General features: G+C 36.5%; 1 protein-coding gene across 3 annotated transcripts in view; it reads left to right on the top strand.

The window, feature by feature from the left end:
* The window catches only part of Apool (apolipoprotein O like), a 67241-nt gene that overhangs the window by 10351 nt on the left and 42281 nt on the right, over positions 1 to 14609 (top strand). Inside the window, exon 1 of one of the 3 annotated variants that reach the window (XM_048336031.1) lies at positions 2982 to 3035. The exons of the other annotated variants lie outside the window; for them this stretch is intronic. Coding sequence (XP_048191988.1) covers positions 3006 to 3035 — 30 coding nt within the window. The 5' untranslated portion in view covers positions 2982 to 3005. Of the gene's footprint in view, positions 1 to 2981; positions 3036 to 14609 lie in introns of those variants that run through there. 3 annotated transcript variants of the gene reach the window in all.

Raw genomic sequence — 14609 nt, 5'->3', positions numbered from 1 at the left:
TATAGGATATTAGAGAGGGATGAGATCCAATGCTCTCCTAAGCAGGAAGTATACAATTTTAAATACAATCATTTGGGTCCTTTTAAAAAAGAAAAAAGAAGAACAGAAAAATGAATAGATGTTAGTTTCTACTATCTTTAGGATAGATATTGAAGAACACACCTCAAGTCACCTATCAGTTTGTATTCCCAGTGATTTCTATGGAAAGTGAGATCCTGGAAAGGTGGAGATGGGACTGCAGAAGGCAGGAGTGCTTTGTTGATGTCTTCAGTCCTACATTCTAGCTCTAGTCCTTACCTGAAGGAGTAAATATTGAAGATTTTCAGGTGGTATCATGTGATTTGAATTCTTAGTTTGTCCATTCCCTTTGTCAATTAATACTTGTGTTGTTATGTTTTAATCACCAGAACACTTGAAAACTTATTAATGAAAAGTTCACTGAAGGAGAAGTTTCAAAATGTTTAAAAATAAACAAGTAGTATCTGGTTGGAAAAAAAAAAGAAAAGAAAAAGCCAAAAGTGGCACTGTGGCTCAAGAGGTAGAGTGCTAGCCTTGAGCAAAAAGAAGCCAGAGACAGTGCTCAGGCCCTAAGTTCAAGCCCCAGGACTGGCAAAAAAATTAATAACAACCATAATACCAATATCTTTATCTTTACTGGTAAAGGAAATACTTCATAGTGATCTATTCTGGTATTGACATTGTAATTTTATGTCTCCAAATATTGACATATTTACTTTAGGATTGTATTTTTAGTACTGTTATAAGACAAGGTACTTGATTTGTCCTGGAATGGTTACCTCCAGTGTTAACTTGTATGTCAGAATTTTTATTACATTAAGACTGATTTTTGTAGAGATTTTAGATCCAATTTCTTTTCTGAAATTTAAAAATATAAAATTTAAAAACTTTTTTTTAAGAAAGTAAAATTTTATTGGTAAAGAGGATAGATATATTCTTTAACAGTTCAAGTAAATAAAGATCCATATATTATCGTGCTGTAAGACCTCATAGAACTGGAATGGTGATCTTTACATGATCGTTATTGAAGGTATTAGTTTGTCAACTGTATGTCTGCACTGAGCATTGAGCAGTTAGGCACGTAAAGTTACTAAACATAGTTTGGGCTTGTGTGAGATTGAATTAGAAAATATAGGTGGTGGAGTGCCTGAATACTAAAATTTATTATTTTCTCTCACCTTATTTTGTGTGTGTGTGTGTGTGTGTGTGTGTGTGTGTGTGTGTGTGTGTGTGTGGTAGGGTCTCACTCTGCAGTCCTGGCTGGCCTGGAATTTACCATCCTCATACTTTAGCCTCCTGAGTGCTGGGATTACAGTCATGTACATATCTACATATCTCGCAAGAATTTTATTTTCAAGGCACTATGAAACCTTTAAAATAAATCCAGGCCAGGTACCCATAGCTGACACCTATAATCTTAGCTGCTCAGGAGGCTGAGATCTGAGGATCTTGCTTCAAAGCCTGGGAAGGAAGGTTCATGAGATTCTGATCTCCATTTAGCCACCCAAGAGCAGGAAGTGAAACTGTGGTTAAAGTGATATAACACTAGCCTTGAGCAAAAAAGCTCAGAAGCAGCTCCCAGGCCCTGATTTCCAGCTCCAGGACCGGTCGGCAAACACACACACACACACACACACACACACACACACACACACACACACACTTTAAGCTTAATATAAAATGGTACAGACATACAAAAAGATAAAGATGATAATACAATCAATGAATACCTCAACACAGTTGAAATACACAGGTATACCCTTGTATTCTTCCTCCTACCCAAACCCAGCCATAGTATTACTATTTTTACTATATATACATGTACTCCTAAACCTTAGAACTCAGAGCCTCATACATGATAGGCTGATATTCTATTGCTGAACCATGCCTCCATCCCCTATGTTTTTGTATGTTTTTAATTTTATACGTTTTTTTAATGCTGTATACATTCTTCTGCAGCTTGTTTTCAATTGGCATTGTTCATGATAATTCATGTTTAATGTGTCTAACTCTAGCTCATTAATTTTCATTGATTGCATTCCATTTTAGAAATGGACTGTGTTTATTTTTCCATTCTCTTAATGGATATGATTGTTACTTTCCTATCCTTTTCCCATAAAAATAATACCTTCATGAACAATTATATACATATCTCTTTGTAAACATTTGAGTTTCCCTATTTTACCATATAATAGCTATATGACTTCTGACAGATAGATCACTTAATGCATGCAAACTTCATTTTTATCTGAATATGGAATAATGCTTTTAGTTTTAAACTAGAAAATACTAAATATGTTATGTGTAATGTGTACAAGACTATGTTTGCAGTATTTCAAATGTAAAACCTTTGCTAGCTGTTGTTGCTGTGGTTTAGAAGAATCTTTATATTCCAAGCACCTTGTGTACTAGTTTATGATCCTCCACTCTCAATTTAAGATCCACATCCTTTATGCTGGTAGAATGATAACCTCTATTTCATGACAGTGAATATCAGTAGCCTCAAGCAAGTAGAGCAGAAATTTGTTGTATATTAGGTTTTTATTAAATTGAGTATTTACCCACTTGCTTCTTAGAATTATTCTGGTTTCTTTATACCCATTTTTAGGTAACGTGTAAATAACATGTAAAATCCTACTTCATCAGTCATGCACTAGCTAGAAATTTGAATGCAAAGGTTACTGCAGAGATTGTTTACCCCCAAACTGTCCTATGAAGCGTAAAATAGTTTTCATGGCTTAAGAAAAGTTTTTTCCAAAATAATCTAAATTGAAGGAGGCAAAATTCTAGTAGAGTAGAAATGAGAGTACCATTTCCATTGATCTTCTAGGAAAACCCAACTGATAATAGTGTAAACTGTGCTACAACAGAGCCCTAATCTTTGAGCATTGAGATGCTAAGGATTTATGGCTTAGCTTCTATTTTATTCTTGTACCTTTTCCACAGCTTTTTGATCTCTGTATTTAATTCCCTTGGAGAAGACTAGAATGTTGATGGGCAAGAACCAAATTGAGCAGGTACACTTTGTAGTTTGATTATTGCAGTTGGATTATTTGTTTTTCAGTACCACTATCTCTTCCAAAAGTTTTGTAAGAAAATGCAGGAAAAAATTTTAATTTCTTCCTTCAGCAAAGTATCTTCTTTTTGTGTACCAGTACAATAAATAATACTGTGACTGAAAGACTCTGCTGCTGTCAATATTTAATAATACTTTATTCTCTTACAGATGATTCTCCTACTCATTATTTTCACAAGGAAATAAGCACCCATATATATATATATATATATGGCCGCTGTTAGTGACTCATTGGTGATTACTCTAAAACAGGGCACCCTTGTATAAGACTTTTATGTTGTTGTCAAGAAGTAGGTCTTTGAGTTGAGCTCTAATTTTATTCCATTGTGGTCTGAGAGAAAACAGGGAATGATTTTGATACTTCTGAATTTGTACAGATTTGCTTTGTGCCCTAAGATGTGATCTATTTTGGAGAATGTTCCATGTGCTGCTGAAAAGAATGTGTATTCTGGTGTTGCTGGATGGAATATTCTGTAGATGTCAGTTAAGTCTAGTTGGTCTATGTAGTTGTGTAGTTCTGTGGTTTCTTTGCTCAGTTTTTGGCGTGTTGATCTGTCCAGGGGTGACAGTGGAGTGTTAAAGTCTCCAACTATCAATGAGCTTGGGTCTATGAGTGTTTTTAGAGACAGTAGTGTTTGTTTGATGAAGTTGTGTGCTCCTGTATTTGGTGTGTAGATACTTAGGATGGTTACATCCTCCTGAAGGAGAGATCTCTTTATTAGTATGTAGTAACCTTCTTTGTCTCTTCTTACCGTTTTTAATTTGAAGTCAATTTTATCTGATAATAGGATTGCAACTCCAGCCTGCTTATGGGGGCCATTTGCTTGGTAGGCTTGTCACAGCAGAGGATCACAAGAGCCTAATAGTTATGCCCCTATGAACGCATAAGATGATGCTAAGTGAAATGAACTCCATGTTATGGAAATGACTGTTGTATCACTGCTGTAATTACTTTCAACACGTCCTGTGAAACTGTAGCTTCTTTTGTTGATGATCCTCTTGTGTCCTTCCTGTGGTTGTACTTGTGCTATCACTGTATCTCATCTGAATTCACTGGATACTGTATATACTGGTATTAGAACTAGGGAAGTGAAAGGGAATATCAAGATCGAGAGACAAAGGATAAAAAGACGAACGACTCCAAAAGCAATACTTGCAAAACCATTTGGTGTAAACCAACTCTACAACTCATTGGGGGAGATGGCAAGGGGGACGGGGAGGAGGTAACAAATAGTACAAGAAATGTACCCAAGGCCTAACGTATGAAACTCTAACCTCTCTGTACATCAATTTGACAATAAAATAAGAAAAATAGCTCTTAGGCTGTATCTCCAAAATGAAACATGAACACTTTTTCTCTTTTCAATTTCAGCTAGAAAAATACAGTAGTATCTCTGTGAAATCAGAAGATGGGTTTAGAGGTGTGTGTTTATTATTAGAAACTTTGTTATCCTTGGAAAACTGTACAAGAGACACAGGAACACAATCCAAAGTTCAGAAAGGGGAGATTGAGATGTGTTTCCCTGGGAAACAGAGGCCAGACCTGTTGTGTATGAAGTTGGAGTAGTTACTAGGGTCAGTAAAAATGACACTGAAATGTTTGATTTGTCCTATATTGGCTACCTAGTAGAAGAGCTATTAAAATGAAGGAAATGACCTATTGATAAAGTTTCCTAGGGAAAATGTTACTTGGTAATATGTTTTGAAAATAATCTTACCGTGAAAGAAGTGGCTGGACCAGAAAATCTTTTTTTTTTTTTTTTTTTTTTTTGGTCATGGATCTTGAACTCTGGATGGCCCTGAGTGCTGTCTCTGAACATTTTTGCTCAAGGCTAGTTAGTTCTCTACCACTGAGCCACAGCTCCACTAGTGGTTTTCTGGTGATTAATTGGAGATAAAAGTCTCATGGGGACTTTTCTGTCCAGGCTGGCTTTGAACCTTGTGAGTAGGTAGGATTACAGGCCTGAGCCACCAGTGCCTGAATAGAAAATCTTTTGAGTTTGAAATTGGGAACTCATGTGTGGTAGGAGCCATGTTCCTAACCCAAGGACTACAAAATCTTTAAGAATTCTTAGCATTCTGAGACAGAAATTCTCATCACAACTAGGTTGATATGCCTGATATACAACCTTTAAGTTTAAAACCAATCTCTCCTTTTACAATTTCATGTTGGACACAGTAATTATTAGTTTATTCCTCAGGAGTTCTTAAACCTTTAGATCAAATTCTGTTCCTTTTATCTATTTGATATTTTAGAAGAGGCTAAACATTATTAGTTTTATAACTATATCCCTGTTTGATTTACTCAGGAGTATGTATATATTAGTTCTACAGACTATAAAATTACTGAGAAAGAAGAACTTTCCTTTATTGGTAAGGCTTCTGTTGGAAGAGAGAAAGAAAGAAAAAGTAGGAAATAGTAGTAAAGTGGCAATTGTAAAACAATTTGGAGCAAATGGCTATAGAGAATTAAAGTGTGGGGGTGAATGAGTTGAGAAGAAAGAAGTGGGAGCACTTAGAGATGGACAGACTACTTTTTCCTCTACCAAGGGTGAGAAACTACAACTTTCTTCGGTCCTCCACTCAATTGTCGTGATCCAAGAATTTATAAATAGCTCTGTGGTGATGGTATCTTCCTGTAGAACACCTCTTCCGAAATCAGTCCCACACTGAAACTTCCTTTTGTTCTGCTGGATCTTTTTGGCCTCCTCCACAAAGTGAGATCTAATAAAAGAAATATTTCACATTTTACTATTTTTTGGCACCCAGCTGAAAACAATATAACCTTTTTTGTTGATTGTCCGGCTTGATCATTTTGCATGGAAGCTGTCCCTGAACCTCTTTGTGCTCAAGGCTGGTGCTCTACCACTTGAGCCACAGCACCACTTCTGGTTTTTGAATGATTAATTGTAGATAAGAGTCTCAGGGGGACTTTTCTGCATAGGGTGGCTTTGAACAGTGATCCTCAAAGCTCAGCTTCTTGAGTAGCTAGGATTACAGGCATAAACCACTGGCGCGTAGCTCAATATAATTTTTTATGTGTTTATGTACCAGTCTTGGGACTTGCAATAAGTTTTAAAGTTTGATATAATAATAATCACACTAATTTGACCAGGAAATTTAATGTGCAAAGTAGAATTCTATTGAAAGTAAGAAAGAAAGAGGTTTTACCCTTTTGGTCACTTAGAAATGATCTTTAGCCAGATTCTGGTGACTCACACCTGTAATTCTAGCTACTGATGAGTTTGAGATCTTAGGGTCATGGTACAAAGCCAGCCTGGGCAAAAAACTTTATGACACTCTTCTCTCCAATAACCAGCAAAACGCCAGAAGAGATGTGGCTCAAATGGTACAGTGCTAGCCTTAAGCTTATTTTTAAGCTAAGGGACAGCATCTGTACCGTATGTTCAAGCCCTAGGAACAGTACCAAAAAGAAAGAGGAAAAGAAAAGGTGAAGGAAGGGGAGAGTAAGAGAGAGAGAAAGAGAGAGAGAGAGAGAGGAGGGAGGAAGGGAGAGAAAGGACTTGCCATTCTGCACTCAAGCAAATTTTTATCTAAAACTTTTATTTTTTAAATTTAGTTTTATTGTCAAGGTGATGTACAGAGGGGTTAAATTTACATACATAAGATAGTGAGTATATTTCTTATCAAACTTGTTACCTCCTCCTTCATTTTTAAAATTTTTTTTATTGTCAAACTGATATACAGAGTAGTTGCAGTTTCATATGTTAGGCATTGGATACATTTCTTGTACTGTTTGTTACCTCCTCCCTCATTCCTTCCTTCCTCCTCCCCTTTTCCCTTTCCCCCCATGAGTTGTTCAGTAGTTTTACACTAAATGGTTTTGCAAGTATTGCTTTTGTAATCATTTGTTTTTTTTTTAACCCTGTGTCTCTCGATTTTGGTATTCTCTTTCAGTTTCCTAGTTCTAATACCTGTATACATGGTTTCTAATGTACTCAGATAAGAAACAGAGATAGTGCAGGTACACCACAGAAAGGGGATACAAGAGGATCATCAACAATAGAAACTAAATTTCACATCGCATGTTGAAAGTAATTACAACAGTGATATAACAGTCGTTTCCATAACATGGAGTTCATTTCACTAGACAAAATTTATTTGTTATAAATAAATTGTGATAAATGCATTTGTGGTGGGGCTTCAAAGTCTTGGAGGCTGTAAACATATGTAAAATTTTCAGAATACATTTTGAGAGAAGGTAGTTCATAATTTCCCTCATACTTTCAAAAAGTTAAGAACAATGAATAAGTATTAGAGTTTTAAAAGGGCTTTAGGATCTTTAGTTTTTTGCTTGCACCAACACTTGTCTCATAGGCTCTCAATCAGTGTATATGAAAGAACTTACTGAATTTACAACTGTAAATGGTTTATTACATAGTTTTCAGGTCTTTAGTTCTACAATATCTGTTAGACACACAGATGTGACCACTCATAACAAGTCCATTTTAGTAGAAAAACAGTTACACATATAAAATAGGGTAGCATTATTATATGCCTCATTCAAACAAGAGCTGTATGATTCAGAGTAATGGCTTTGAGTGAGCTAGGCTTTCAGAGAAGAACAAGGGTAAGATTGTTCATTCAACAGTAATTTTGAGTGTCAGATACTTTAGATACAGGGTTGAGAAGGGTAGGAATGTGTGTGATATATTGGAGCTGATGAATACTAATTTACTAAACAGAGGGTGTATGGACTATGGTCAGAGGGGTATGTTTGTAGAGTTAGAATAAAGCAGTAATTAAGAAAATTTGCTTATTTTCATAACTTGGTGTTAATTTGGCTTAGCATCATCTTGTGTTCTTCTGCTAGGACTATCCTAGACATTTACTAATTATTACCGGAAATAAGTGATTTATCATTGTTGCTATGTTCAGTGTACCATGTGAAATTATGCCATTTTCGTTTGTCTTACTTCCCCATGGTTTTACCCTTGATGTCATTGTAACTGATTTTGGTACCCTAGGTATTGTATATGCATTTATCGGAAATAGGGAAGGGAAGAGGAACATCAAAATGGAGAGACAAGGGTAAAAAACGACCAATGCAACAGCAATATTACACGACTTTATGCTATAAACCAACTGTACAACTTTGGTGGAGGGGGGAGGGAACTGGGGAGGGGGGAAGATTGGAGAAAAACAAGGGAGGAGGTAGCAAGTTTGATAAGAAATGTACTGACTGCTTTACGTTTGAAACTGTAGCCCCTCTGTACATCACTTTGACAATAAATAAATCAATTTTTTAAAAAGAGAAAGATTGCTTCAGGGGACTGGAACTGGTGCTACACACCTTTAATCCCAGATAGTCTTAAACTGAGGTAGGAACTGTAACCCTCTGTACTTTACTTTGACAATAAAGGAAAAAAAAACTGAGGTAAGAGTGTGGCTTATGAAGCACAAATCCCAGAATTCAATAGTCAGTGCAGCAAAACCAAACCAAAAGATTAATTCAAAAGTTCTGTATACTGTATTCATCTTGTTTGGAAATTTTATAGCATTTAAATTCCAAACTGACAACAGCTTCGAAAGTATCTCATTGGCATGTGAATCACTATTCAAGTTAATAGACGATTAGATTGTAATTTTCTTCTGAATATAACATATATGTATATGTGTGCCTAAAAGGGGGATAATTAAATGGTTTTTAAAAATCTAATTATTGATTTTGACATTCCTCATTGTACCAACACAAGTACCGTAAACTGACTAAAGATGAATTGTGCTGATCTGATCTCCTGTGTCATTTCTATAGGATTGTAATATGTTTACTTGTATACTTACTACTTTTTAAAATTAATTTTCTAGTTCTTAGATTTTTATGTAAGGAACCTTTGACACTTTCAAATGTTGCCCAGTAATAATTACATCACAATTTTTAAGGGACCAAATGTTTGAAAATTCCAAAATAACTTAGTTCTTTTATACACTATCTTAAGTACTCAGTATTTGAAATATTTTATCAGTGTTTTGTAATTTAAAAAGACAGCCATATCAAGTGGAATAGTTATATGTTCTGGCTAGCTTAGAATAGGTTTTTTAAATGTTGGAACTTTAATTATGATTAAAAAGTTATAACTCACATATGCTATGTAATTCCTATCCATCTTAAATCAGAAATTTGAACCTATTTGTCATCACTAACTGTCTTTGCCAATTGTAATATGCTATAGCTGTTATTTAAATGGAGGTATAAATACAGATAGTAGATGGATATTGAACCCATCAATAACCTTTGAAAATGAAAATAGTGTCTTGAAGAAATTTCTTGTGTCATTTTTTTTCCTCCATAAATGAGAAATGAAGTACATCCAACTTGTCTTCATGAGTACTGTGACATGCTTACTAAATAAAATGCAGCATTTTTCCAGGTGATTTCTGCCCTCTAAAAAGCTTGTGTCAATTTACTCATCTAGCCCATTCCAAATATAGTATTTTCTGCACATGTTTTCTAACATGTTTCCTAGGGATTTCACAGACAAATGTTACTCACTTTCCTATTACTATTTTTTTGGTGTGCCAATACTGGGGCTTTAACTCATGGCCTGGGCACTGTCACTTAGTTTTTTCATTCAAGGCTGGCACCCTGCCACTTAAGCCACAACTACTCTTCTGTTTTTGACGGATAATTAGAAATAAGAGTCTCATACACTTTCCTCCCTGGGCTGGTTTTTTTTTTCATTTCTTAATTGTCAAAGTGATGTGCAGAGGGGTTACAGTTTCATATTTAGGGCAGTGCACATTGAAATACAATCCTCAAATCTCAGCCTTATTAGCGAGGATTACAGATGTGAGCCACTGGTGCCTGGCCCTTTACTATTTTATTATATCATAGGTAATATTTTACCAACACATTTATCTTGAGATTATTTCACTTTTTGAAAGATGTGCTACAGCTCACTGCTTTCTGTTAGTGTTTCTTTTAAGTTTTTATTATCAAACTGAATTGCAGAGAGGTTACAGTTTCATACATTAGGCATTGGATACATTTCTTGTACTGTTTGTTACTTCGTCCCTCATTCCCCCTCCCCCCTCCCCCTCTATTAGTGTTTCTTAATATTTTGTTTCAAGAAAATACCAGCACTTATGCACCATTGAAAATGGTGTTTTGCATGTGGGCAACAGAGCAGAGAGATGGAAGAACCCGAGTTCTTGATAAGCCTCTCAGTCAACCAGTATTAAGGTTCTGCTTGCTTCTATACTTCCTGCTATATAGAGAACAGGTATTTTACATGGTTGAAGCCAGTTTGAGTTGGAGATTCTAAAACTTTTATCAAAGACATACTAAGTGACACATCTGTACTGGATTATTATGAAGACTTAAAGACTCAACGTTGATAAAGCTCCTTGGATGTTGGGGTTTGGACACCCCCTTTCTCCCCCCACGGGGAGAATGGTAACCACAAACTCTATGAAAGAGCACTCAGCCTGGCCCTCCGCCAGCGGAAGGCCAAAGGCGTGCTCACATGGGCAAGCGCTAAGTTGAGGAAGGGTTGCTGAAGCCTCCCCTCCCCCCAGTCCCCTCACATGTTACCAAGGGCGGAGGCGAAAAGGAAGGCATCAGGGACACGCTGCGGTGGTGGGAAGCATCTCAAAGACTTTAATATGGAAGGGCACTTATATAGAAGTAATGGCGGGAAAGAAAGGGGGCTGGCCAAAGGGCCAGTCATAGGCTAGGGGTCACGTTCATCAAGTGACATCACGAAACTTCCCTTTGTGGGCGGGACAACCCCATCATGGTGGCACGCACGTGTTCACCTCCCAAGGGGTGGAGGCCAGAAGGTGGGAGGGACTTCCATTGTCCCAAGGCTGGTGGGAGGGCAGCCTTTCCCAGGCCATAATAATCCCCAACATTGGACACAGAATTTATTATCTTATAATATCCTTATATTGTACCACTACCTAATTCCAGGACTGCTCCCTATCTATTTGTAACTTTGTTGCTGCTTCTCTTATTTTCCCAGCCTTTATGAGCCTCTGTGACTCTCATTTGTTCTACATTTATTCTTATTATTTCATCAACTATTTCTGTGCTTCACATGTAACCTAGCCTTTTAGAAAAAAATATAACAAGTAGCCAATTACAATACTTCAGCACTTTGGGTTTCCCCTTTTGATTAGTTGCTAGATTATCAAGGACATCTTTTGGCCACAGGATACTTTGAAATGAGGTCTTGTTTGTTTTGTTCCTTCACTGGCTTGAGAAATCTTTAGGATTCCTAAAAGTTCTAAATAGTTCAGATACAATATACTTTAAAATAAGCATGATTTGTGAAGGAGAGAAATTTCCAAAAATCTCCTAGTAGGAAAATAAATCTCCTTCCCTTGTAATCACACTACATATGTGAGGGAATATGATTAAAGCACATTGTATGCATATATGAAGATGGCATAAATTGTAAAGTGGCTGGATACTCTGGCTCGTCATCCTAGCCACTTGGTAGATGGAGATTGGGAGGATTATGGTTTGAGGGCAGACTAGGCAGAAAAGTTCACAAGTTCACATCTCAGTGAAAAGCTATGTGTGTGTGCTATGCCAGCTATGTAGGAAGTATAAATAAGTCTTAGGTCCAGGCTTACACAAGCATAGCAAGACCTTATTCAGAACCTAATGAGCACAAAAAACTGGAGGCATGGTTCAAGTGGTAAAGTACTTGCTTAGCAAGTGTGAGGTTCTGAAATCAAACTCTAGTAAAATCAAAAAGTAATTGTAAGCAACTGAGTGGTAGCCAGTGGCTGATGCCTATAATCTTATCTACTCAGGATGCTGGGATCTAAGAATTGAAGTTCATAACCAGCCCAAGCAGTATTGCCTATAAGGTTCTTATCACTGATTAACTACCAAAAAATAAATTTAAAAAAGTCCAGAAGTGGATCTGTGACTTGATGTGGCAGAGTGAGCAAAAAAGTTTAGGGCTAATGCCTAGGACCTGAGTTTAAGCCCCAGGACTGGTGGGGAAAAAAACTGAATGGAAGTGAAAGGGGAGGATAAGGAAATAAAGGGGAATAAATGTGACCAAGTGACATTTAATACATGTATGGAGACATGACAAGGAAACCTGTTTGATTAATATATACTAATCTATTTTTAACAGTCAAGTGGTGTTATTAGAGGGAAATTATCTTTCTTATATAATGTATTTTTCTCAGTTATTTCAGATTGAGGTTGTACTTGATCATGTGTCCCTATAGGATTGTTAGCCTTAATAGAATATTTACTCATGCTTTTTCCTGAAGTTCATTTCATTAAATATTATTTTATATGATCATATACACATAGTAATTGAGCTTTGGTCAACTACTCCTATGTGTATCCTCCTTTGGCCTCAGTGTGTCAATGTTTAGAGTCTCATACAATTTATCATGTCCCAGGTGTGTGTGTGTATGTGTGTGTGTGTGTGTGTGTGTGTGTGTGTGTGTGTGTGTATTATCATTCAGTGTGTTTACTTGTAGATTTATAGGAATATTCTAATGAGAGAAACCATGCAACCTGTGTTTATTTCTTTGGCTCTGGCTTACTTTGCTTAATATAATTTTTTCCGAGTCTTTCCCTATTATTGTTTCTGATGGGTAAATCAACTCCAAGAAAAGAGAATAAGAGGTATTTTTGGTTGTTACGGTTTCTATTTTCTTTTCCTTTTGTCTTGTTTGTTTGTTTGTATTTGGGAAGGTAAAGGGGCACAGAAAATGTACAAGAAGGGGGTGAACAAATATAACAGTGATACTCACTCGACACTATGTGGAAAATGAACTATGTGTCTTGCGGATGGAGACAGGAGGGAAAAACTGGGAAAGAGCAAGGGAAGGGGAGACCTATTTCATGAAGAATTAAACTCATTACCTTACTCATATAACTGTAACCTCTCTGTATATCAACTCTACTAACAATACAAATATTACTTTTTAAAATGCCACAGCCCTTCTGATCTTCCTCTCAAGTACCTCGGATCATGGGCATGAGCTATATTGTACCTGACCTCTTTTATTATTTTGACAGTACTGGGGCTTAAACTCTAGGCTACTCTACCACTTGAACCAGATGCCCATTTCCAGTTTTATGTACAAATTAATTAGAGACAAGAGTCTCTCCAATTTGTCTGCCCAGGCTGGCTCCATACCATGATTCTCAGTTTTAACCTCCTGAGTAGGTGGAGTTAAAGGTGTGAACCACAGGCACACAGCTCCCTGCCTGTTTGCTTTTTTTAAAAAGAGGAAACAAGTGACATTATTGTATTTTCTTCCAAATGAAACAATTGAAAACTATTAGTGAAATTTAGAATCATATGTTATCAAAACCTGAAGAAAATTGGACATTTTATTGTGCAACCTCTAATGAAATTATGGAGACTGAGGCATAGACAAGGGGAATTTGCTTGTAGAAGGTCACATAGTGAATAACAGAGCTGTGACTAGAGCCCACCTTTTCTATTTTTTTCCCAACCTTGTGTTCCTTCAGTTGATATCACAATGACCTTTTTCAGATCTTCACAAATGAACAAGCCTGTGGTCTCTGCAAAGTACAAAGTTCTATTAAGCTGTCCTGAAGTTTGGTGACTAATCTCAGCTTGTTACAGTTCATTAGGTACTAGAAATAGACTCTCCAAGTTTCTTAGCCAAATATTGAAAACATTTTATACCTGCAATATTGCAAGGACAATTGAATTTGTTACAGATCTCAATTTGAAGGTCCATTTGGCTGTTTTCACAGGGTACTTGTTGCACAGTTGTATTCTGAGGAGCCAGCATCAGGCTTGTTATCACATGTGTCATAAATATAGCTATTCTTTCTTTGAGTAAAGAGAAAGCATAATCATTTTTGTGAACTTTATTGATCAAAGGAAAATTACTGTGGTTTGTAAATTCTGTGAGGACAGGGTATAATACAGCCCAGCCTGGTAAATGAAAGAGTGAAAGGCTGTTTTATTATTTCATGCTCCTGCAGTGGTACAACTGTTGTAACTTATCTGTAGCATTTGCTTGTGCTAGCAAACTGATATTTCAAAATATAGAGGTGAATATGATAAACAAAGTTCTATTACATTGTAGTGTAGACTGAAAAGGATAAACATTCTTTTTTTTCTTAGTTATTGTCAAAGTGATGTACAGAGAGGTTAGAGTTTCATACGTTAGGCCTTGGGTACATTTCTTGTACTATTTGTTACTTCCTCCCTCATTCCCCCCACCCTCCTCCCCCTTTCCCTCTCTCCCCATGAGTTGTTCAGTTGGTTTACACCAAACAGTTTTGTAAGTATTGCTTTTGGAACTGTTTGTCTTTTTATACTTTGTCTCTCGATTTTGATATTCCCTTTCACTTCCCTAGTTCTAATACCAGTATATACAGTATCCAGTGTATTCAGATGAGATACAATGATAGCATGAGAACAACCACAGGAAGGGATACAAGGGATCATAAACAATAGAAACTAAGTTTCACATGGCATGTTGAATGTGATTACAACAGTGATATAACAGTCGTTTCCATAACATGGAGTTC

The sequence above is a fragment of the Perognathus longimembris genome, chromosome 28 (genome assembly GCF_023159225.1).
Source record: "Perognathus longimembris pacificus isolate PPM17 chromosome 28, ASM2315922v1, whole genome shotgun sequence".
NCBI classification, from domain to species: Eukaryota; Metazoa; Chordata; class Mammalia; order Rodentia; family Heteromyidae; genus Perognathus; species Perognathus longimembris.
The sequence above is the reverse complement of the archived record's forward strand: the minus strand, read 5'-3'. Positions and strand labels throughout refer to the sequence as shown.